The sequence below is a fragment of the Prionailurus viverrinus genome, chromosome D2 (genome assembly GCF_022837055.1).
Source record: "Prionailurus viverrinus isolate Anna chromosome D2, UM_Priviv_1.0, whole genome shotgun sequence".
NCBI classification, from domain to species: domain Eukaryota; kingdom Metazoa; phylum Chordata; class Mammalia; order Carnivora; family Felidae; genus Prionailurus; species Prionailurus viverrinus.
This window is the reverse complement of record NC_062571.1, coordinates 56,226,305-56,252,596: the sequence shown is the minus strand read 5'-3', so window position 1 is coordinate 56,252,596 and position 26,292 is coordinate 56,226,305. Positions and strand designations below refer to the sequence as shown.

The 26,292-nt window shown below is 47.3% G+C and overlaps 1 protein-coding gene across 1 annotated transcript in view; it reads left to right on the top strand.

Moving 5' to 3' along the window:
• Positions 1-26,292, top strand: part of TLL2 (tolloid like 2) — a 121,665-nt gene that overhangs the window by 17,009 nt on the left and 78,364 nt on the right. The window contains exon 2 of the mRNA XM_047826440.1: positions 8,085-8,195. Within this exon, the coding sequence (XP_047682396.1) occupies positions 8,085-8,195 (111 nt within the window). The remainder of the gene's footprint in view (positions 1-8,084; positions 8,196-26,292) is intronic.

Below are 26,292 nucleotides of genomic sequence, written 5' to 3'. Positions count from 1 at the left end.
TGTGTGGGGGCGGGGCATGAATTTAAAATGCACATTCTTGGGTTCTGTCTCTGGAGATTCTGATTTCATCAGGTCTGGGTTGGAGCTTGGGGATCATCACAGCAAGACACTCCTTAGACATTTGGAACCCAAGTGGTTTGTGGACCATGACTTGGGAAGCACTGAGCCGGTTCAGCTGTCTCCTTGTACGGGTGAAGAAAATGCCACCAGAGGGGAAAATTGTCTGTCCAATGTCACACACAGCATCCACGCCCCCTCTTCCTCAGTACAGCTGAAGCCTGTGGCTCCATAGTGCTTTAATCTGGGCTGTCGTGTCTTGAGATGCAGCTTTACTGTGGAATATTTGTGATGAGGTCCATACGAGGGAAGCTGATTGAAATATAAACCACCTCTCAGCACAGGCCCAAGTTGAAAGTGTAGATGTGAAGGTGAGGCCATAGCCTGGTTGGGGGAGGGGAGAGAAGAGAAGTGGAGGTAAGTACCTGTTGGAGGTCAGTCTCGTGGGAGAGATCAAGGTCTCCGTGGGTTTTGGTGTGAGACCCAGGGTCGGGCCTGTTGCCAGGATAGACTGGGAAATAGTTCGAGGTATCCTCAAGCAATGTCAGCCCCCGCCCCCCACCTGTCCTCCTACTCTCTGGGTGCCAGGAAACAGAGTCCTGGGGAGAGTGTGGTTGGTGACAGAGGGTGACGGCAGAGTCAAAGGGGTCTCCCTCTGACTGGCTGGGCTTCTGCCTGGCTCACAGGCTTCCCAGCTCTGCGACCCCCAAACCAAGGGCCACTTAACACCCCCAGGATCCCCCCAACCAGACTTTCAGAATCTGGGGTAGGAAAGGGTGTTCGGGACCCCCTGGCCGTCCCCTCCTGCACTCTGACCCCTCCAAGCACCCTTGCGAGTAGCTCCTCTGGGAACAGAGCTGACCATGAGATCAGCCCCCACCTGGAGTCCCAATTTGAGAAACTGGGTCCTGTGCCAGGCAGTGAACTGAGCTCCAAGTTTAGAGCCAAAAGGTCTGATTTCAAGCCCCACCCACTTCTCATAGGCTGTAAACGTGGGCTGGTCATTAACTCCCCTAGGTCTTACTTCCCCCATAACACGGGGCTGACCGGTTCTTGCCCTGCTGTCCCCTGTGACTTCAAAGAGGAGCATGCCTTCACTCACTTGTTCATTTATGCAAATGCTCTGCAGGTGCTGAGCTGGGGGCTGGGGTGAGTGGTGGGGACAACAGGTGCAGGGGACTGTGAGGGGCTGTACCAAACTGAGGGACTCCTTGTGGCCTCCCACACCATGGGTGTTCTAACCGCCCCGGGCTCTGCTCCTGGTGTCCGAGCCTTCCCTTGGTTCCTGTGGCCTCACGTTCTACCTTGTTCTTGCTGTCCTTGGCGGTCCACACACATGGGTCCCCTGCGTCAACTGGGCCCCCCCACATGGGGCCCCTTCTGCCCCTGTCCTGACAGCGCCTTGCTGCTTCTCACCACAGTGCCTTTGCTTACACTGCTCCGTCGGTCACATGCCCTTTCCTCTCGTTGCCCACTCGACAGACTTCTGCTCCTCCAGTGTCACCCCCTCTGTGAGGCTTCTCCTGATTGCACCCCCACAACTACATCAGTCACTCCTCTGTAGGCCTCCCTCCCTGAGCAGTGTGGATCATTGCGAGGCAAAGATGGATGGCAGTTGAGAGTGGACTTGAGAGGTGGCCCAGGGCAGATCGCCTTACCTCCTGAGCCTGCTTTTCTCATCTGAAAAATGATGCTGTGTATTGGGTGGAGTTGCCACTGGCAGGGTTAGAGGAGCATAGGAGCTTGGCATCTGGCTGGTGCTCAAGGATGATCAGTCCCTTTCTTTTCAGTGCCTTGCTCCTGGGAGAAGAACTAAAACATCAGATTTGGGAGAAAAAGGGCTGATCCAAGATAAAGGAGGATGCATTGGGAGGGCATGGGTTCTGTGTCACTGGAAGTGTGTGAGAAGAGGCCATTCAGGCATCAGTTGGTGGGTTGGACCCGACGACCAGTAGGGCCCCTCCTAGGCCTCAGAGTCTATAATTCCTGGAGGAATGCTGAGTGGTGCAACAGTCTCCAAAAGGTGTTCCTTAGGACAGGATTCAGTCAAAAGAGATGCCAGGGCAAACCACATTGGGAAAGGCTGCATTCTCTTTCTCTTGGAGACTCGTGATATTTGTTAGGATTGTAAAGCCTCTGAGAAGTCCTGCAGTAAGGGAAGCTGTTTAATGCAACATTTCTTATTAGAATTTAAAACTTTGGGTGGCACCTGGGTGGCTCAGTCAGTGGAGCCCCCGACTTCGGCTCAGGTCATGATCTCACAGTTTGAAGGTTTAAGCCCCGTGTTGGACTCTGTGCTGACAGAGACTGTTCCGAGACTGGAGCTTGCTTTGGATTCTGTCTCCCTCTCTCTCTGCCCCTCCCCTGCTCATGCTCTGTCCCTCTCTCCCAAAAATAAATAAAAATATAAAAAAAATTTTTTTAAATGTAAAACTTTGGGAAGACTTGGCTTTGTTGGCGAGAGTTCTGACTTGGGAATCAGGGAGGCCTCAGTTAACTTAAAACCTCTCTGAAGCCTCTTCCTGCTTGCATGGCCTTGACCGAATCCTAACTCCTCTCTGGGCCTTTATTTGAGGTTGATGTGTAGAATGCATTTGGCCTGGTACCTGAGACAGAGTGCCAAATGCTTCTGTTGTAGTTGGGAAAAGGCAGGCAGGACAGGATGCTGTGAGACTCCTCAATGGGAGCCTTTTCCTGCAAGGCAAGGCTGGCTCATGGTCATCTTTTGCAGCCTTGAGGGTCAGGCATACACATGGGATCAGATGGGGAGCATAATATAACTTTACAGATACTCATCACAGTAGTGTGCCGGAGCTGGCTCTCACCTGTAAGCTTGTGAGAACCCATTGTATGCTCCTTTTCCCAATTCCATGTTCTGTAACTCTGAAATCAGCCAGGGTGGGAGTGTTTACACCAGGGAAATCAGCAAATGCGCCAAATCAGGGCTCTCCCCTCCCCTTAGCCAATTGTTAATTATCAGCACATCACTCACTGATCATTAGAAAGTATTTCTTCGAAAGTAGTCTTTTATGTTTGCAAGTTTCTTATATAAAAACTTTAAAATTGTATCTGACTACTTTAAAGATTTCTATTTTTGATTTCTGGAAAGCATTTTTCCTATTGTATTTCATGATCTATTCCTGACATAGTTACTGGCCAGAGCTTCGTAACAAAACACCACCACCTTGTGACAACTCCCTAAATTGCAGGTTGGAGTTCCAGTGGGCTCAGCCAGGACTGGAGTAGATGGTATTTCCACCGATGGGCATTTTAGATGTTTCCTCTGGCCTCTCCATTCAAGTTCAACATTTCTGTGAAAGATTACCCTGCTTGACCTCTTCATTATAGCCAGGACAAGCCTAAGAGAGGTGCAGGGGGGCCTGTGCCCCCAGGGACATGGTTGAGTGAAGCAACCTCTGGTGCCTTGGGTCAGTGCTTCTCAGACTTTAGTGTGCACACGTTCATGGGAATCTTGTTCACATGCAGCTTCTGATTCAGCAGGTCTGGTGTGGACTCTGTGATCTCGTATTTCTGTCGAGCTCCAAGACAACAATGCTGCTGCTCGTCTGCAGATTACACTTAAGAGTAGCCAGAGTTGGTGAGGGAAACTTTCCCCAGATGGTAGGAATCCTCAGAGAGCTTCTCTTAGGAGATGGCCATGGGCCATGTTTTGCCTTTTGGTAAGAATTCAAAAGCTGTGTGTTTTGAATGCATAGACTTAGCTCATTTGCTTCTAACTATTGTTCAGCCAACTTGTTGACTTAATTCTTAAATTTTCATATTAAAAAAATTTTTTAATGTTTATTTTTGAGAGAGAGAGAGACAGAGCATGAGCAGGAGAGGGACAGAGAGAGGGGAGACACAGAGTCCGAAGCAGGCTCCAGGCTCTGAGCTGTCAGCACAGAGCCCGACACGGGCCTCGAACTCACAAACTGCAGGATCATGTTATGGGCTGAAGTTGGACGCTTAACCGACTGAGCCACCCAGGCACCCCAATATTTTTTTTATTTATTGGGAATCTATTTTGGTGTATAGTGTAAGGTCCTCAAATAGCTAACCCATTTGTCTATACATAATTCATAGTTTAGTCCCCCTCTTTCCACAAATTTGTGAGATTTCCTTATATATGAATTTTCTTATATAGACTATAGATCACTTCTGGACTATTCCATGTTGCAGGGTTGTTGTAGCTTTAAAACATATTTTGATGTCTGATGAGGCCCGTCCTCCCTTAGTGCTCTTTCTTGACTGTTATCACCTAATTATGCAGATGAACTTTAATACCACCTTATCATAATAAGAAAAACATTGAGACTTTGATTGAAGCATAATAAACCTACACATTAATTTGAAAAAAAATCAACATAGCATGTCTTTCTTTTCATATCAGTCACTTTTTATAGCTTTTAGTAGAATTTTACATTCTTGACATAGTATCACACTTTTGTGTCAAGGTTATTTCTAGAAATGTGGTGCTCTTTGCTATTTTAAATATAATTTATTATTTTATTTATATCATTATATAAAATATTATTTTACATTATTTATATTCGTAAGATAGCCATTAGCCACATGTAGCAATTTAAATTTAAATTAATTGAAATAAAATAAAATGTAAAACTCCGTTCCTCAATTACATTAGCCACATTTCAAGTGCCCAGTAACCACATGTGGTTATTGAAAAGCTCAGATATAAAACTTTTCCACCATTGCAGAAAGTTCTATTGCACAGCTGTATAGTGGTATTGTTGATCCATTGTTGACCCAGTGGTATTGTTGACCTTATGTGTTGTTACAGTATCTTATTTTATTTGGGAACACTTTTCAACTTATTGTTTTAAATTTCTAGGAAGAGCAGTTGCTTTTACCCAAACTTCTGGTTTATTTTCTGCAACAGTATTACCCTGATTCTCTTCCTAAAGATGAAAGATGAAAGATGATTCTCTTCCTAAAGATCTTTCTAAAGATGAAAGCAGGAAGGGCCAATATATCCCTGATGATTGCTACTCCCACACTCGCCATGGCAGACATCACTAATCAATCACAGCACTCTTTGCTGTTCCCTGAACTATTGCTGTTTTTGAAACTGACATCTTCGTGCCTTGCTCTTCTCTGGTTCCTGAGATGGAATAGGATGCAGTGGCAGGAAAAGAGGTGTCTTCCCCATGTGTGCTCCCCAGGGGAGGGCCTTGATCCCACCTCCTGAGAGTAGTTCTCCAGTCATTCTCCTCCATGGCCTTCTATGGCCCCACTCAGGGAGGCCTGTCTTTTCTGTTTCGTTATTCTTATTGCACTATCTGAAGAGGACATCTTTTTCAGCCTACTTCCTTCCCCATAGAAGGTTGGGGGCCCAAGGATCACTAGGGGTCATTTTAAATCTCAAACAGTTGAGGTCTTTTGCAGGCCATACTAGTGGGCGTTTTGGGCACAATACTTTTCTGAAATGTGAGTTGTCTTCCTATTTGATTCAGCTCCACATGCCATAGCCACACCACAGTCATTTCCTAGACATGCCTCTCTATCCGGCGTAATGGCTGGCACCTTGCACTTATGAGGCCTCTGTGAGGGAACCACAGTTTTGGTCTCCTGTACCGAACCATGCTTCTCACACTGAAAGAATGTACTGGGCACCATCTTGACTGGCCCTCGCTATAGAGTTGAGTTCTTTTTTTGTCTCACACAAATTTCTTGAGGTATATTTACATACTGTACAATTACCCATTGTAAGTGTACAATTCAATGATTTTAGTAAGTTCATAGTTGTGCAACCATCACCACCATTAAATTATGGAACATTTCCACCACCTGGAAAAGTTCCCTCATACCCATTTATAGTCAAGTCCCCATCCTGACCCCAACCTTAGCGATCACTTTTCTGACTCTATAAATTAGCCTTTTCTAGACATTCAGGATAAATGGAATCATCTTTTGCATCTAGCTTTTTTCACTTAGCTAGATGTTTTTGAAATTCATACATGTTGTAGCACGTGTCAATAGTTCGTTCTTTTTAATTGCTGAATAGTTTTCCATTTTATATGTATATCACTTTTTGTTGATCTGCTCCACAGGCAATAGACATTTATATTGTTTTCAAGTTTGGAGCCATTGATGAATAAGGTTGCTATAAACATTTGAATTTATGTCTTTGTGTGGACATATGTTTTCATTTCTCTTGGGAAGTTTCCCTAGGAGTAGAATTTCTGGGTCTTTTGATAAGATTATGTTTAAGTTTTTAGGAAATTGCCAAATGATTTTTCTACAGGTAGTATACTATCTTATATTCCACCTAGCAATGGATGAGGGTTCCCATTTCTCTACACCACAAAGCTGAGTTTGAATTAGCCTTTGTTACTCAAAGGCCTTCTCAGTTTTCCTTTCATTGATTAGTAATGAGAATAGGTTGGGTCTTCCTCAATTTCTGCACTCTCCCTATTCCTTTTCATTCCACTATAAATTGCCTAATTCTCTATAAAACTCTTTTCTTTCTTATCAAATGCAGCTAATAGCAACCAAAGCATGCTATTAACATTCTGACTCTCCATCTCTCCACTCAAAGCCATAGTTCATTCAGTTTATCATCTGCCTTCCAAGTTAATGCAGGCAATATTTTTACCAGGTACCTCATCACTGCATAACATACATCACCTCCTTCCAGCCTTAATTAAGTTTCCTTGACATCCACTGCCTTGTGCCCAAACACAATTTATTTTTGTTACAGTAGAACACTACTTCTGATAGCAATTTCTGTATTAGTCAGGATGAAGATATTGTGCTCTGGTAACAAATAGCCCCAAATCTCAGAGACTTATAAAAATAGCAGTTTTTATCCTCCTTATTCATGCCACGTATCCATCCTGATCAGCCATATCTCTGCTCCACATCATATTTACTCTAGAACCCAGGGTGATAGAGTCACCGCATTCTGGAATGTTGCTTGTCTTTTGGTAAAAGGAAAAGAGGACATGTGAATCATGCACTAACTCTTAAAGCTTACTCTCACATTTAATTGTCAGAGCAGGTGAAGTGGCCAGTCCTAACATTAATGGGACAGAGACAGATAATCTTCCCCAGGGAAAGGCAGCAAATATTGTGAACAGTAGTATCATTTACCACATTATGCTTTTTTTTTTTTTTTTTTTTAAATATCCTGGAGACTCTGGCAAAGAAAGAAACAGCTGCCTCTATGTGGTAGTTTTGCCCAGAGCTGCTCACAGCTAGAGTAAGACAGGGTGTCCTTTCAAAATACCTTATAGACCTAGGCCTTTGATCTTCATGGTGGTTGGCCCTGGCCCTGTGGCTTTGATACACAGAATTATTATATGTTATTCCTCTGTCTCTACCAGCCCCATGTGTTAGGTTCACGGAAAGATCTGATTAGATGGACTGTCATTTCAAGGGGGTGCCTGCGTGGCTCAGTTGGTTAAGGGTCTGACTATTGATTTCTGCTCAAGTCATGATCTCATGGTTCATGAGATCAAGCCCCATGTCAGGCTCACATTAACAGTGTGGAGCCTGCTTGAGATTCTCTCTCTCTCTCTCTCTCTCTCTCTCTGCCTGTTCACTCCTGTTCACTCTCTCTCTCTCTCTAAATAAATAAATAAACATTAAAAAAATACTTTACAGACCTAGGCCTTTGATCTTCAAGGTGGTTGACCCCAGTCCTAGGACTTTAAAACACAGAATTATTACATGTCATTCCTCTGTTCACTCTCTCTCTGTTCACTGTTCACTCTCTCTCTCTCTCAAAATAAATAAATAAACATTAAAAAAATACTTTACAGACCTAGGCCTTTGATCTTCAAGGTGGTTGACCCCAGTCCTAGGACTTTATTACACAAAATTATTACATGTCATTCCTCTGTCTCTGCCAGCCCTATGTGTTGGGTTCAGGGAGAAATTTGATTGGACGGACTTTCATTTCTAGAGTTTTCCATCCAACGTCCAATGTCCTCTGAAACATTCATAAATCCATTTTTTTCTTGATCTCCAGCTTAAATGGACCCATTTATGTTTTTTTTTCTTCCCAGCTGTCTTTTGGGGAGACATTGCCTTGGACGAAGAGGACCTGAAGTTATTTCATATTGACAAAGCCAGAGACTGGATCAAGCAGTCAGTAGAGGAAGGGGGACATAGCACAGGTAAGTACTGTGTCCCCTACTTCTCTTTCTCTGGGGAGAGGGGTCAGGGACTCCAGCAAGGGTAGATGTGGACCATGAGACATCAGTATCTGACCTGTCAGTCCCATGCACACCTGTTTGTGGAAAACCGGAGGGACGCTCTTTCTGCCCTACAGGCTATGGAGCCAGAGCCTCCGATCTGCTGATCCTTGTAAGAGAACATCCATTTGCCTCTTTATCTGAAGGTTCAGACTCCAGCTCAGAGGGTTCAGACTTGAGCTCAGTGTGGCTTCTCAGGACTTTGGCCTCAGGGTCCAGCACTTCCCAGACTGGAGAGAATTACTGCATGGGCTCCATTTAGGGCATGTTTGTTGATGATGCTCCTAATGCTTAGCACTGGGGGGGAGATGTTTGCCCATGGGGTGCTGTGCTCTTCTTTTGCAGACAAACCAGGAAATATGATGGGGCTTCTGACGTTGGTACTCTTCTCCCTCCTTGCCTCCACCCTGGGGTGAATAGTAGGGGGACTCTGTCTTGAGTTCTCAGTCGCCTGCCCACTGGGCTCAGATGCCTCAGCTCTGGGGAATCCCCATTCTGAAAAGCAGCAGAAGGGGAGGCTGTGCTGTGAGGCTGATGGGCCGGTGTGGCTCACGATGGCTTGCTATTTGGTGACCAGGGCTCACACGTGCCTGTTGCCAAACGACCTCTGCTACTTGCAGCCCCTCCTCCCACCCTCTTTCCTTTCTCTTGAGACTTTTTAACACTTACTGTGGTAAGAACCAAGGGGTTTACTCTCTTGACAAATTTTTAAGTGTACAAACTGTATTATAAACTATGGGCCCAGTGTGGTATGGCAGATCTTCAGAACTTACTTATCTTGTATAACTGAAGCTTTGTACCCTTTTCGGGAGGCACCTGTCATGGCCAAACGCAGTGCTGGAAAAAGAGGAGTAAGATGTGACTCCTGCCTTCAAGGAAACCATTCATGCCAGGCAGACAGGGTTTAGACTTGGACAAGCTGTCCAACATCTCCAAGGCTCAGTTTTCCCATCTGCAAAATGGGGATGAAACCGGCACTCACTCCACAGGGGGTTGGGAGGATGGAGTCCAGGGTAATGCACCAGCCTGGTGCCTGGCACATAGCAAGTTCTCAGGCAATGGCAGATATGATCACTGAGGTGCTCCCAGTCTAGTGGAATGAGGCTGTCAGATAAATAGATGAAGGGCGGTTCCTCACGGCAAGTGCTCTGACGAACGAAGAGCAGTGGGAAGAGACAAGAGTGAGGGGAAGAAGCCTACCCAGCTGAGCCGGGAAAGGCATTGTGGGAATGGGAACTCTTGCATTATGTCTTGAAGGATGAGTATGAGTTCCTGAAGTCAAGAATTGAAAAGAGACATTTCGGGCAGTGGGGAAGCCATGTGGGGAGTATGAGAGGGCTTATCTCTACTCTGGGAACAGCAGTAAGGTGTGAGTCCCTGAAGGGTGGCTCTTTGGGGTAGGCTGTGGTAGACAGATGCGCCTGGAAAGGGTGGCCAGGGTAAATGGTGAGGATGCCTGTCAGAGGGGTGGGTAGAAATGTGCCCAGAGTAAGGGGGCAACTCCCATGGCTCAAATATGAGCAACTACTGGGACTGGCCAAGTCCAAGCTCCTGCCAGGGGCTGGGGGAGGAGGGGACCCAGGCTCCCCATCTGTTTGAATTTTAAATGGACTTTTACAAACCAAATTATTTTTCACACCAATATACACAACCTTAATCGGACTCTCACATCTCCATAATTCTACCACTGCAACTAACCAGTTCTTACCTGGAGGCCTAGAGAAGTTGACCTCATTGTCATCTCTGTGTGGTTAAAATTTTTTAAACTTCTTTTTGCAGTATTGCTTAAAAATAGTAAATTCACATGTTTCAAATACACAGGATTGTGAACTTTTACATATGTCCACATAAACGCCACCCAGACCAAGGCATGGAACATTTCCAGAACCATGGACGCTCCCTCATGCCCCCTCCCAGTCAGTACCCATCCCACTCTCCTGGCCTCTGTCACACGGACTTATTGTACCTGCATAAATAGAGTCACACAGCATGCGTTGTTTGTGTCTGTCTTATTTCACTCAGCTTTTTGACCTTGTTGCGTGAAGCAGTTTGTCTCTCGTTGTTGCGTGTGGTATTCTCTTGTGTGACCGAATGCTAGTGAAGCCATCCTTCTGTTGACAGACATTTAGACAGGTCACAGTTTTGGGCTGTGATCCGTAAAGCTGCTGCTGACATTCTTAGACATATGTTAGGATGGACGCAAGCACTGGTACCCACGGGGCAAGCACAAGTGGGATTGCTGGGTCTCGTGGTACGTAAGCTTTAGTAGATACCGTCTGTTTTCCAAAGTGCTTGCACCAATGCACACTCTGTCTGGTACATACTGACTTGGAAAGTAGGAGCGGTGACCATGCAAGATCCAGGAGGACCCTGGAGCTGGAGCTGTTTGGCTTGGGGACCCTTCTCACACACTCTGGGCCAGCACAGCAGTTACTTGATGCTTGTCCACGAACACAAGTGCTCAAGGTCACCCCTATCAGTGATCCTCTGTGGTCCTGGGGGGACCTGCTATGGCACAGCGTGGAGGTCCAGCCTTGGCAGATGTGAGTGGGAGACCCCAGAGAGAGTCCGGGAGTGGCCAGCCACCATGTGGGCCAGCTCCTGGAGAGTTGCCTGCCTGGAAGGTTGCCTACGATGCTCAGTGCAGGGAAGCCTGGAAGCCCTGCCTTCACCTCTCTTCACAGCACTCCCCAAGGCCAGCATGGTCAGCCTCCTGGTCTAAGAACTTGGATCTTCTCTTTCCTTCTTCCCTGTGAACTCAGAGAAGTAGAGTCCACGTCAAATTTGCCTTCAGATCCCTCGAAGGTGGCCCAGTCCCTTGTACCTAGAAGGCACTGGTCAACATGGGTGAGAGAGGAAGAAGGAAGAGGCCTGTGGAGATCAGATCCTGGAACCATCTCCTAGGGGCTTAGACGATCAAGAGCTCCAATAGGGCTTTGCTTCCAGACAGATGGTTAAAGCACCGACTACAGTCATGGGCTTTGGGGTCAGACCATCTGGGCTTGGATTTTTGAGCTGGGTCTCAGTTTCTTCATCTATAAAATAGGAATAGTAATGCTGCAAGGACAAAAAGAATATGTATGAAGTGCTTAGCACAGTGCCTGGCTAATAATAAGAGCTCAATAAATATCAAATCTGCCACCTCTTCATTATTAGTAGGAATAGTATTTACAGAAAGCCCACTGATCTGGAGGGTATAGGGCTAAAATGGAGAGGGGGAAACTTTGCAATGTACCGGAGGGAACTTGCAGCTTGGGTTTGAGGCCTTTGAAACATGTACCTACCTAGTGTTTCCTCCTCCCCAAGCTTGGAATTTTTTTTTTTTTTCTGTGTGTTTTTATGGGAAAGTGATTTTTATCCTGATCACTTTTCTCTGCGGGCCAATAGTACTTTGCAACTATCTAGAATAGTTGTTTTATTTTCAGAATGGGAATACTTTTTATTGTTTTTGCTGATTAAACCAATACTGCCAGTTGTTTGGGAAAAAAAAAAAGTCCAATAGCTCAAAATTATAGAAAATAGAAAGTAAAAATCTCCTGTTCTCTCAGCTCCAGGGATCCGTGCTGTTATCAGTTTGCTGGATTACTTCCAGCCTTGCCAGGCTCAGGCCATGTGCATATAGGTATTTTTAAAACATAGAAAGGATTTTTCTCAACACCGTCTTGTGCAGCCTGTGTATTTCATTTAACACCACCTCATAGACATCTTTTCATGCGGTACATTGTGGTCTAATCACATTTAATGTGCAACTCTGCCACAATTCATCAAGCTAATCCTGTACAGATGGGCATGAAGATTGTTTCCCTCTTTTTTCTGGTAATTTTTTCCTATTAGAAACAATGAGGCTGTGAACAACTTTGTGCATAGATCCTTAAACATTTGCTTTGATTAAAAAACTAACTAAATAAAAAGGAACCACACTTTCACTCCATCTTCCTGCTTCCAAATGTGCAAAAAGATGTATTCTTAGATTTAGGTTATTTCATTTCCAAGCTTTGGTTAGTGTTCCTGTGTTTTAGGGGAGGGAAGGAGTTTTGAGGGGAGGGGGCGCTGAATCCCTGGAGGGGATCAGAGCAGGGAGGGTTCAGAACCTTGCAGTGTAACCCCAGAAGGCTTCTTTCCCTGATTCATCCTGTGAGTTTGGAGCTGTTCTCTTGGCTACAGAATGAAACCGTATCTTTGCCCTAGAAGTGACCAAATTGGCCTCATTCTCTAGATGTGCCCAGTGTCCTAAATTCAGTGAGTGGCAGAACCGGGGTCGGAACCAGGCTTTCCAACTCCCAGGCCAGGGAGTCCTCCCCTGTACCTCCAGGCGTCCTCCCCTGCACCCACCTGTCGGCCGTGTTGCCAGTCAGAAGGAACAGAGAGCAGCAGAGGTGCGTATAATCAATCATTCCTTTGCCATCACTTGGAAGGTAGGCTGGAGCCTCTATGCGCCAAAGGGTGAGCAAAGACCTTGTGCCTGGGTTGGTTTAGGAGCCCAATGAGAGTGCTGCACTGGCCACAGAAGAGAGCTGCTGAGGACCCTGGGACCCCCAGCCGGGAGCCCCCTCGCTGTTTGCTTAAAGCAGTCAGTCCCCCTGCCTCTAGTCCCTCCTTCTCCATCCTGCTTCCAGGTGATCTTCCTGGCCCTGACCTTGCAACCACCAAACAAGAGTCCCCCAAACTCATGTCTACGTGGAATCTCAGAATGTGACCTTATTTGGAAACAGAGGACTTGCAGACGTAATTAATTAAGGGTCTTGGGATGAGAGCTAAATGCAGTGACTGGCGTCTTTAGAAGAGGAGGGGAGCACACAGACACAGAGGAGGCCGTGTGAAGAGGACCGCAGAGACCGGAGTGAAGCATCTACAGGCCAGGGAGCACCACAGAGCTGTCACCCGTTAGCCAGAGGCGAGGCAGGATTCTTCCCTAGAGCCTGCAGAGGGAGCATGGCTCGGCCAACACCTTGCCTTCAGGCTTCTAGCCTCCGGGACTGGGAGGGAATGGATTTCTGCTGTCTTAAGCCACACACTTTGTGGTAGTTTGTTACAGCAGGCCCAGGAAATTAACACAACTGCGGTGCTGAAGACCCTTCGTGGCTCCCCGTCACCCAGCAGAAACATTCCTTAGTCTGACCTTCGTCTGGGCCCTCCACACTCTGTCTACCACCTGTGTGTCCAGCCCCCTTCCCTCTCCTTGTCCTCCAGCCAAACATAATGACATTGTCTGCACAAGCCCCCGGTTTCCCTCCTTTCAGCCTTCTGTCCCAGCTATGCCCTCTACCCCACGTCCCCATTCTGCAGAAAAAGAAAGGAAGGCCCCGAGAAAGCCAGTGACTCCTCCAGGGCCCTCCAACTGGTGTGCTTTCACGACTCGGCATGGCCGCCAGTTTGGGAGGCCACCTGGGTTGACAGCGCTGTTAAAATCAGCCCGTGTTGTGCTTGGGATTGAAAGAGCTCTATTTTCTCGCCGTTTTCAGACAGGCCCCTGCCCCTGCCACGGGAGCTGCCGGAGGAGGCGGCAGCAGCATCTTGGATGTGTGCGGGGCAAGGAGGCAAGAGTGCATTCTGCAGGGAGAGAAAGTCCTTCTGTGTGCATTTCATTTGCAGAAAGAAGAATGGGAGCTCTGAGCAGGCATGGGCCAAGCTGTTCCATGAATGGGACCCTTGAATTAACATTGCAGAGTTTCCTAAAGCTGCTAATCGGATTAGCTGTGTACTGAAGGAAGTACTTAGCGGGACACACACACTCTCCGGCCCTCCTGCATCTTCTTCCATGTGATGGTGCAAGTCTGATGGCCCCGTTTCTGAGTTCCGAGACAGCTCTTCTGCTAACCACACAAGGTGGAGGGCAGTGTGGTCGATGTTTTGGACTTTTATTTGTTTGTATGTTCCCAGGGAGCCAGTGTTGCGCATTCTTATCTTCACAAATATCTGGGAACCTGGAGAGGAAGTATCGCCTTGCATTATCTCCATCCGGATAGTGGATCTGATTTCTTGGTCTTTGTAAGGAGGACTCGGAAAGGGGAAATGGTTGTGATGACTTATTGGCTCTGATGGAAGCTGATGTTCCCGCCTTGTCTATTCTGAGCCACTGGGCCATGTCCAGCTCTATTTAAGAAACCATCCTTCCTCTAAATCCTCGGTTCCTAAACCCCTGCCATCTGTGTGAGTGTCTGCATGAGTCCAGCAGTTTGAGCCCCTGACTTCAAAAGAATGAAACAGCAGGAGTGAAACATGGGTTTGGATAACTTGCCTCCCCTCTCTGGGCCTCCTCTCTGAACCCTGAGGGCCCACCCACCTGGCAGACCCTTCAGCTCCTAGACTTAGTGGTACATGTTACCGTACCATAGATTTAAACTCTGGTGTTTCAGGCCAGAGAAAAGAGGGGGTGCAAAGGCCATTGGGCATCGAGGGGCACAATTAGGCATCCAAGGCTAATGCATACCCATGAGATGCCCACATGTACTCTGAGGCTTTCTGGGCTCATAGAGTTTCTGGGTTCATAGGGTTTCTTTCTCTCCTTGCCTTCCAAGGTTTGAAGCTCTCAAAGGAGACCCAACATGTCTCTATTCCCAACACATTTTTAGCTTCGAGGCTCTTGAGAGAGCTTGTGGGTGGGGTTGTTTTAAGCAGCCCCATCGAGAGGCTGTGATTTTCAGCCTCCATTCCTGTGGAGACATTTCCTAAACTTTGTAGACATGGCTTCACCATCTCATTGATTTCCTTTATTGGAGGTGGGAGTGTCCAGATAAGAAGTGGGGCAGTGGGTGGCTCCCTGTGACATCTTGTAGAGGAAACAATATTCTGAGTAATGGATGAATGCCAGGTTAAACTCTTGCTGGGGCAGTGAATTGGATTCAAGTCTGTCTCCTAGCATCGTGCAATGCCAAATGCTGTCTTAGCAAAATCTGGTGGCCTCTGCTCCTGATGCCACTACTGACTTAGAAAGCTGAAGAGGGACAAGAGGCTGTCAGGGAGCAATCTTTTTTTTATTACTTTTTAATTTTTTTAAATTACATCCAAATTAGTTAGCATCTAGTGCACCAGTGATTTCAGGAGTAGATTCCTTAGTGCCCCTTACCCATTTAGCCCATCCCCCTTCCCACAACCCCTCCAGTAACCCTCAGTTTGTTCTCCATATTTATGAGTCTCTTATGTTTTGTCCCCCTCCCTGTTTTTATATTATTTTTGTTTCCCTTCCTTTATGTTCGTCTGTTTTGTCTCTTAAAGTCCTCATATGAGTGAAGTCATATGATATTTGTTTCTCTGACTAATTTCACTTAGCATAATACCCTCCAGTTCCACCCACGTAGATGCAAATGGCAAGATTTCATTCTTTTTGATTGCCGAGTAATATTCCATTGTATGTGTATACCACATCTTCTTTATCCATTCATCCGTCGATGGTCATTTGGGCTCTTTCCATACTTTGGCTATTGTTGATAGTGCTGCTTTAAACACGGGGGTGCATGTGTCCCTTTGAAACAGCACACCTGTATCCCTTGGATAAATGCCTAGGAGTGCAACTGCTGGGTTGTAGGATAGCTCTATTTTGAATTTTTTGAGGAACCTCCATCCTGTTTTCCAGAGTGGCTGCACCAGCTTGCATTGCCACCAACAATGCAAAAGAGATCCTCTTTCTCCGCATCCTCACCAACATCTGTTGTTGCCTGAGTTGTTAATGTTAGCCATTCTGACAGGTGCAAGGTGGTATCTCATTGTGGTTTTGATTTATATTTCTGTCAGAGAGCAATCTACTCATCATCTCCACCGTCTCCTCCAGAGCTTTGAAGGAAGGAGTGCCCAGAGAATCAGGTCTTGGTGACCGCTTTTCTCTAAGTATATTGTACTTGACATTTTTGGGGTTCATAGACCTCTTTGAGAGTCTGATGAATATTATGAGCACTTCTCTGAGAAAAAAGGACACGCACGCACACACACAATTTTGCTTGGAATTTCAAGAGATTTAGCTACTCCATGGATCCCAAGTTATGAAGCTCTTGTCCATGGTCTCCCTTTTCTGAGTGCTTCCGCACTCTTGGAAAGGTTCTCCTCATGTGGACACCTGGGCTCCGGCAGGACTGCAGTGCAGAGAGGCTTGGATGATGGAGTCAGGCAGGCCTGGGTTTGCCTCTCTGGCTCCATATTGATTAGCTGGGGAATTTAGGGTGACTCGTTCCCTATATGTAAAACAGGATATTAATGCCTGTCTTGCAGGGGCGTTGAGAAGTGGGATAGGTAAAGCATTTATGCCAGGGTCTGACACCTGGGAAGCACCTGATAAATAATAGCCGCCATGGCCACACCTGTGCTGGCTCCTCTGTCTTCTCTTCTCTCTGGCCCACCTCTTTGTCTCAGACTCCACACTGCCAAATGCCCTAAATTCTTTTTTGTTGCTGTGCGTACTCCGCAGCACCTCTCTGGGGTCTCTGGAGCTGGGCCAGCACCACTGTGATCTGAGCAGGTCCTTGGGTTTAGACCCTACCCACCCAATTCCCTAGCCTTCCCTGGTCGTTCTGAGTCAAACTCCAGGATCACGAAGTTAGCCAGAGAGAGATCTGAAAATGGATTAGGTGCTGATTCTTCTCTAAGAACAACAAAAAGAATAATACTAGCTAGCATTTGCTGTTGGCCGAGTAGGTCTCACATACTTTAAATACGTGATCTCACTTAACCTTCACACAACACTTCTATATGGTGGGTACTGTTGCCAAAGATATAAAAGGTAATGTTCAGAGGTATGTAATGAACACAACCAATTACAGGCAGAGCCAAGATTGGGACTTAACTCTGATGTCAAAGGCCCTACTTTTGGCCTCTATGCTCCATTGCTTCTAGAAATAGCTGCTGGCATCAGCATCACTGCCGACACTGTCCCCTTGAGTTAGGGAGACTTGGTCTCCCCATCACCTCCCTTGAGAGGTGATGAAGAAAGATGTGGAAGAGTTCCATGCGCTTAGGGAGCTACACCTCATCATGCCTTCCGTTGACTCAGGTCGCATTCAGTGTGTGCCTTGCTGCATCCCCCAGCCTATTGCAGCCGTGACTTGTCTTTGGTCTTGGCTCATCCTTTTTCGTTCCAGCATCAGGCTAGACACATGAAAGATGCCAGACAAACACTTATGGTCTGTGGATGGGGCTATGAGCCTCAGGAGTGCTCGGTGGCCTCCGTTCTTTCCTGCTCCTCTGCTCCCCCCAAGAGGCCAGTTGGGGTTAGGACTGTTTGCTTGAATGCAGGATGCCTCAGACTCCAGCTGGGAGTGGGGACCAGCAATGAAAGAAATGCTTAGGGGGTGGCACCCTCGGGCTGAGCGAGCCCTGATCACCTTGCAGGAAATGTCTGAAAAAGGCATCCTTTAGCCAAGTGGTCAATAAGTTATCTTTCCCGGGCCCTTCACATAGATTCCCAGATGGAAAATGCAGTCCTTAGGTCTTTGCCATGCCAGAGAGGGAGTGCCAGCATTCCTACTCACTCCTCCAGGGCTCCTTTCATCCTTTCTTCCCCCAGACCTGCAGCCCCCACCCCAGCTGACTGCTCCAATCATCTCTGCCCTCCTATGAGAATTCTTCTTGGCTCCCATGGTGGAGACCTTGATCTTTACTTGCTGAACTCCTGTTCTGGCATGTGTCTGCTTCACAGCTCTGCTGACCCTTTGACACCAACTGTCCCTCCCTCTTTCCTTCCTTCAGATAACAGATGTTAATTGGATCCTCTTCTGTGCTCAGCACCAAGGATACAGCAGTACCCACTTTCTATCTTTCCATTTAAGAGATGGAGTTTTAGTGATGGATGTGATTATGGTCATGCTTTGGAGTGTGGGAGGAATGGGGCAGCCTGGAGGGCAGTACCTGGGATCAAAAGCCCCTGCTGGTATGGGGCGGCCACCAACCTCCCAGAGGAGGTGTGGTCCAGTAGGCAGAACCCCCACCTAGAAGGAAGGCCCCAGGTGACAGTTGTCATCCAGGCAGGAGTTGGTGTTGGGGATCCAGCCTGGAGCACAGGGCCTGCCAGGGGGCAGAGCAGGGCCATTGGGTGGGCCAGGGTAGAGACCAAGGCAAATAGCATTGGAAGGACCTTTAGTAGAACTCATGGGGAGTTACAGTTTTATGCTGTGAGCTCAAGAGAACAAGGCAAGGACCCCTGAACCTTCTGGAGTGTGGGTGTTAGGGAGGGCCTATAAGCTGGAGACTTGGCATGAAGACACGGGTCAGAAATTAGGCAGGAGCACACAGATCCAAACTGGGTCAAAGGTGAAGTGCTGTGGAGACCCTCCCGTGTTGAGTCTATACTCCCTATATCTCCCCAACCTAGGACCGGACTGGCCACAGCGTTGGGGCAGGCTCAGCCCGCAGACCGCAGCTGGCAGCCGGTAGGGGAGAAGGACAGTGGGGCGGGAACTGGACAAGGCCTGGCAGCTATTCTGCCCATAAACTCTTCAATTTAGGAAGATGATTTGAGATGATAAAGAGGCATCTGATAAAATGCACATCTGTTCTTTGGGAAGGAAAAAAGAATGCAACATAAGGATTCTATCATCTCATTCCCTGGGGCTTCATTCAGAGGCTGACTTATACCTTGGATTGAAGCCAGAGTTCACTGTGAACTTGAAGTGTTAGGAAAAGTAAATTCACCTTTAGGTTGATTTTTGTTATGACTGCATTTCTCAGAATTTGGGGAAACTGGGCTGGGAATCCGCTTGGAGCCTGAGCTGGGTGAGTGAGGGGTGGTGAGCACCCTCAGGCATTCATCCAGGGAGCTGTAATCCTGGGCCCCTCATGGACCTCGAATCCGGGAGCCTGAGTCAAAATTGGGAGATAAGCTTGAGAAGCCAGGACAGACAGGATTTAAAACGTGGCATTGTAGGCAAAGTTCTTTCCGTTTCAACATACAGAATCCCATTCAAGATAGCTCAAGTGAAGAATTTACTTAAGAATATATTCTCTGGGCCACCTACACACAGAAGCTGGGGAGAGCTGGCCTCTTGGGGACTGGACTAGGAATTGGAGAGAGAGGAGCAAAGCTGGCTTCTCTTCTCAGGGATCATAAAATATGTCATTTTTGCTTTTGCCTCTTCTTGCACCTGACCCATCATGGCATGGCCACCATGCCTGAGTTCCCATCATGATCCTCAACTCAAGTGTCCCCTGCTGGGTGCCCGCAGTACCTTCCTAGGTAGGGGTACTGTGGAAATCCTAAGCGTGGAAGGAATCTCTTGGGGAGAGAATATAACATGAGTTGACCACGGGTCTGACAACAGAACCCTGGGGAGGTAAGAGGAGGAGACATAGTTATGATGGAGGCAGGTGGCAGGTCTGTGTGTGTGGCTCCAGAGAAGAATGAGTGATGGAGCAGCCTTTGGTTTGAAGAGCTGATTGGTGAGTGAAGACCCCCCAGGCATGGAGGTGTGGAAGCAGTCCCTTTCAGGTTAACTTGGTCTTGGGGCCAAGCCTGGGGACCTCACACCCACTTTGCCATTTCTGTTATTTCCATTGGAAAATACTTTATGAGTTCCCATCAGCCATCTTAATACATGGAATTTGGGAACACAGTCTCCTGAGAGCCAGGGACTGCCTGTGTCAGATGAGGACCCAGTCGTTGCCTCCCAGTTTTGGCCGACAGAAAGATAATGCCTTACCTCTCCGGTTCTTCTTAGTCTGATTCCACTTTCACTGCCCTTTAACTGTGTATGTTTTTGTTTGTATTTATTGAATGGAATTCTCTGTTTCCTGTTTTTAACTTAAATGTTAGTTGATCTCTAAGGCAGATTGAAATGCAATAAACCATACTTAAAGCAATCTTACCTATGCTGCCTTCCAGTCAATTGTTCTAATATCAGTGGCCTAGATAGAAAAAATACTCCTCACCGTGACTTAAGAGAACCCTGTGGTGAATCCTTTTTGATGAATTAAAGGATGCTTTTACCCAGTAAGTAATCACCCCCTAAATATTTTAGTTTTCTTAAAGCTAAGCACCTTTGCTTTTGTATCTCTTGGCCTCTTCTAGATGTGTGCATTGTGGTACAGATGGAGACAGACCTGTGTCACAAATGCAGTTTACTACTCAAGTATTTTCTTCCTGGGCATGGTGATGAACTCATTTGTTCTTGGACAAAACCAGTGCCCCAGCCCTTCAGAGTTACCCACTGCACAACACACAGGCCTTGGCCATGTCACTTCACTTCATGGGACATCCCTTTTCTTATCTGTAAAGGCTCTTTTCTTATCTATAAAAGCTCTAAGCTTCCTGAGGGCCAAGAATGAGTCTCCTGGTTCTTTTGCCAAAGATAATCCATAAATGTGTGGAGACGAAATGTGTGGTTTCTGCTACATGCACAGCTAATTAGAGAACCACCGTATCTTAGGCTTCTCCTTCATTTGATGCCTCATGGAACTTCAGAATGTTCTACTCAAATTGCATCGAACCTGGACCTTCCAGGGGCCCTCCAACGGGCTCCCATACAGATTGGCAGAAATCTGGCAGTGGCCCCCTTTGCCCTATCTTAGAAAGTGACAACAAACAGTGATAGGAGAGAGAAAGGAAAGCTGAGGCTGTCTCACAAGCATCAGTGACAAGTGGGCCACACCCTGCGAGCTGGAGATGCAGCTTGAGGGGCAGCAGGGGATGCCGCCGGTGTGAGTCCTCTCCCCCTTCCATTGTGCTAACCTGCGGCTGATGTGTGGGATGGCTGGAGCAAAGTCACATTTCTTCTGGGGCTGTTCACATCGAGGTCTGCGGGTCATTACATCTGTGGCTTCCAAGGAGGTCCGGAGAGAGGAGGTGACGATGGTGGTAGAGTTGCCAGTGGAATCTCACCCTGCATTCTTCTGGTCATCTTCTTTCTCTTTGGTGTCATTTAATGAGCTGTTTGCCCGCAAACTGTGAGAGAAAAGCCGTGCTGGTCTTGGCGCTGAGCCTCTAACTCGCTTCCATTGGTCCTTGCTTTCTGCTTCCCAGGTTCTCTGCCAGCCTCCTGCACCCCTAGCCCTGGGCTGCTGTTGCCTGAGGAAGGAGATCCTGTCTTTCCTGACACTGGCACCCCCTAGAGGCTTGGCTTTCCCATTCTCTCTGCAGCCCAGAGGCCCTAAGCGGTCAGCCCACCAGCCAAATCTGGTCTGCAGATGTGTTTTGTTTGTTTTGTAGTGCTCACAGTTTTAAACTTACTGCCAACATTTAAAAAAATCAGATTTCTCATAAAAATCCAGAACTCTGGCTTCTCTTGAAAAGTTGGGAGATCTGGCCATGCTGGTCCAGCATTTCCACATGGCAACAATCAATGGAGTTGCATAATGATGGGTTGAACTCTGGGGGAGCACGTGCCCTGCGGTTGGCCACAGACCCCACTACCCCTATTTATCTCTCATACCCAGCCTCTTTCACTCCGATGTGTTGCTCGCCTGGCCTCCTAGCTCCAGGCATCTGAGTTTGCATGTCAGGCCAGTGGGGAAAGGACACCATCTTTGGACCCTAAATCAGGTCCCATGGCACTGGCCATGCGGCTTCTCTCTTCTCTGTCGAGGGAGGAGGGTCAGAACATCAACTACCACCTGGTCATCTGACAGAAGATCCTTCTTCTGGAGGCTCTCTTCTTCTCTTCCTTGAACTTTCAGTCTCTGGCACCTCCTTGTAATACAGCATGCCATGTCCTGGGCTCTGCATGGCACTGGGGAAAAAAGCACAAAAAAGGCAAACAGGGTACTCAGTGTGTTGGGGGAGGGTAGTTTATGGCCCAGCAAATGCATTGGCATCAGAACAGATTCTTTTTGAGCTAGTGAATCAGTGCGACAGGACCATTCATAGATATTAACCTCTCTGAAACCAAGGGGCCATCACAGTTCACTGACATATGCCATCACCCAGAAAAACCCTAGTCACTTTAACCTCTGTTTACCTGTATTATCTTTTTTAAGGTGGAGCCCTTGCTCTGCAGTTCTCCTTGAACTGAGCTGACTTCTGTCCAGAAAGGTCAAAGATAGGCTATGGAATTCCGTGACGCTCTTTCTGCTTCTCTCCTCCAGGTCTTTGGAGACGGTTTGGGTTGGTCTTCCTTTCTTTGATTTCCTGAGTTCCTTGCTACTGTTTCTGTGACCCAATTCATGGGGCTTGCCCTTGGAGATTACCATTACAGACTATCATCTGTAAATCTTGATTGGTCATTTGGTCATCTGTGCAAAGGCCATGTGGTAAAACCCTCCGAAGATTTTCTATGAGGACACGTGTGCCTCTTCTGAAGAACTTTTTACTGCATAGTGAGAATCCTAACCCTTGAGTCCAGGTGACCTTTTCTTCATTATCTGGGGGTTTCCCTTCATTCTTTTCTCCTGTCACACAAGGAGACAAAGACCAAAGACTCAAGGTTAGATCCTCCCAGCTCTGTTGCATACCAGCTGGTGACCACAGATCAAGGGCTTTACCTCATCGAGCCTCAGTTTCCTCATCTGTAAAATGGGGACAACAATAACAATACCTTGGCCCACACAGGTGCAGTGAATATTGGCTGGGATAATATATGCAAACATTAGCCAACTCCGTTCAGTCCAACTCAGATGCACATATTTGTTAAGCATCTGTTACAAACACTGCACGGTGGAAATATACAGGATATTGTCTGTGTCCTCAGGGAGTTAAGTGTCTTATTAGGGAAAACAGCCTTGGTTCACAAATACTATGGGCATGGTATGATCGGGCCCAGGAGCTTCTTGAAAGGAAGGCTTACCTCTGGTCTCTTTTTCTATCTCTGGCCCTTGGTACAATGCCTGGCACGGAGAGGTGCCCCATAAGAGTTTGTTAAATGAGGGACCAAATGAACGAATGAATGAGTAAAAGGCCACGAGGGAGATGTAAATGAAGCACAGAGAAGGAGGATGCCTTTGTGAAAGAAGTAGAGTTGGGCCTCGAAGGATTTGGGCTAGGGTTGTAGTTGGAAGGGTCGTGCATTGCAGGTGGAAGGCAGAGCCTGAATGCAGTCATAGGAGGGGGAGCTTAGCAGCAAGAACCAAGGGGTTCAGGGTGGCTGGCAGGTGGGGGAGAGAAGCTGGAAGGACACGTTGGGATCACACTCTGGTGGGACTTGGGCTGAGGGCTTAGGACACTCTCCCGTAAGCTGTCCTCTTTCCTGCCCCAGGGCCCGCAAAGTCTTTGCCCCTCCCCATCTGCCTTTCCCTCAAGCTCCACCACCCCTTCTCTGGGTCCCCAAATGGCTAAATCTTTTCCTTTTCTCCCAGCCTGGGCTGTGAGCTCTTTGACTGAGCCACCCCTCCCTCTCCCCCTAATTTCTGAATAATAATCTCAACATCGTCTACTTCATATTCTTTCCTGGTCGTTTGGGGATGTTTCCTCTATCACATAGTGTGTGTTTTTGTAAGTGGTGTTAGTATTTGCACCTTGTTCATATATATATCTTCTTATGTTAGTTTCTTTATGTATTTTAATATTTGGTGAGCTGCGTCCTTCCCCCTTGCCCTTGCTCTTTGTGTTTTAGAAACGTCTTGGATAACCTCACTTGCTTATTCTTCTAGGTGAATTTAAGGGTCGCTTTCCTACAAAACTCCAAGAGGATCCCAACAAAATCTTCTTAGAATTTGAGTCACGGTTGCATTAAACCCATAACTTCATTTGGACAAACTGACACATTTATATTACTTACTCAATTCCACCCAGGAACATGGAATGTCTCTTCTTCACTTACTATTATTTTTACAAATTGCAATAAAATGTGTAATTCTCCTATTGCAGTTATACACATTTCCTGTTAGAGTTACCCCAAATCTCTTATGTTGACCGTTCTGGTGGGTTGTCCGTAATGCTCTTTTCCGCTGGCATATTTCAGCATGATGACCACGAAAGGGAGTGCCTTTATCACATCTCAGAGCAGACGAAGGCTTTCCTCCACCCCCCTTCTCATATCCAGCTGCACCCTGAACAATGATTGTGCCATCACCTAAAGAGCTCACCTAGGCACTCTCTTCTCCATTGCTGTGGCCCGCCCACTTCAGGATGTCATCACTTCTTGCTGGGAGACCAATCAATGTCCAGTGTGTTCTTTCCTCCCTTCCTCCCTCTGTTCCAGGCCCATCCCAGGCCTGGGGTCACGTCACTGAAGAAGTTGGAGCTTTGTGTTTTAGAGAGTGTCATGGATGCAGACAGTTAACATGCAAACACAGAAAAAAGATCATTGCTGATAATGTTCAGTGAGCCCTGAAAGAAATAAATGGGGACTGGAGGAGGTTCTTCCACAAACTTCCTTTTATGCATTCAGCTTATAAGCCCAAAGATTGGCCCTCAGCATCTCAAAGGATTTAATTGGTGCCCCATAATGCTCTTCGGTTCTTGCTGCCTCACCAGCAGCCCCGAACACTGTGGATTTGAATTTCTACCCCCATGCCTCTCTAGTGCCCCACTGCTGTCACACCTGACCACTCCCTGCTTTAGAAGCACACCTCTTCAGAAGCTTCTAGCAATCTATGTATAGGAGAAGCCCTAAGTAGCCCTTTATTATAGAGGCCATCAGTGGAGGCACATGGGCTTAAGATTGCATCTGGGTTTTGCCTCTTACTATCTGGGTTTTGTGAAAGAGGGTGAGTTGTTTAGAGTCAGTAGTAATAGTCGTAATAGTAGTAATAGCTAACTCGGTGAGTGCCGATTTGGGGCCAGGCATTGTTCTATGCCTTGCATGTATTATCCCTCTTAATCTTTATAACAACCCTATGAGGTGAAGGAGAAAGAGGTTAAATGACTTGTTTGAGGTCCCACAGCTAGTCAGTAGCGAAGCTAAGACTTTGCCGGTAAGCACTCTGACTCTGGACCTTGCACCGTAGGGTCCGTCTAGCAAACCGCCTGATTTGCCTGAACCTCAGATACACCGAGATCAGGTTGGTAGTAGGTAGGCTGTTACATTTGTGCTCCCTTGACAAACCTCACCTGGCACAGTCATTCGCTGGTACCATCCTCTCCTTCAGTGACTCTGGGCTCAGCCCAAAGCGACTTGCTTTGGCCAATGGGAGACTAGAAAGCATGATGTAAGCGGAGGCTTTTACAAAGCACTGGCACATTGGGACTCATCGTTTTGGAAGGCTGCCTCTTGGAAGCATTCTGCGGTTAGGAAGCCCAAGAGGGCTGTGTGTAGAGGCCGCATGGAAGAGAGCCAAAGCCCCAGGCTTATGGCTCCACGTGAGCCATTGTAGCCATCCCTCAGCCATTTGAGCTATCCCAACTAAGACCCCAGACACTGTGGAGCAGACAAGCCAACGCCATTTGTTCTTTGCTGCCATTCTTGGCCCACAGAATCAGAAGCAAGCATAAGATGGTTATTTTAAGCCATTCGGTTGAGAGGGATAGTTTGTTATGCAGCAATAAGTGATGGAAACAGCCTTCGAAGAAGCCAAGGCCAGGCTGGGTATGAAAGGTGTGGGCCAAGTGACAAGAGTGCCTGGAGTCCAGGCTCAGGAGAGCACTGGAAGTTTGAAGCCAGGTGAGCAACAGGTACTTCTGCTTTGAGAACACACCTAAGGAAGAGATCTTTTGAGAACACAGGTACTTCTCTTTGAGAAGAGATCTGACATGGCCGTAACAATAATCAGGGACCAGGAAAAATGCAGGTGCAGGCATTCAAGATAGGGGGAGGGTCCAATGCCAAGCAAAATGGATGTTTGACTGGAGGCCCTGGGAAGGCAGCACTCAAATCTGCATGGTTAAGAAGCCTCCCATGAGCTTCTGCCTGGGGCAGGTGCAAATTCTGAGGCCTCACCAGCCAGTGCTTGGACACAGGTGGGAGCCAGGTAACTGGCTGGAGAAGGGAGGGCCAGACCTCAGAATTGCCCACCCAACACTGTCTCAGGGAAGGTTCTGACAGGCCCTCTCACCTTCTCAGCCATGAGGTTTCCTGGCCTCCATCTTGCCAAGGTGTGGACTCATTACTTTTTCTTTCCATGGTCAGAACAGAGAAAAATGATGGGACCACAACTTTTCCATCTGCATAAACACGGCTATGTTTCTTGCATTCCCAGTGGAGAAAGGTTTTCCGGACAGCCGCCTGTG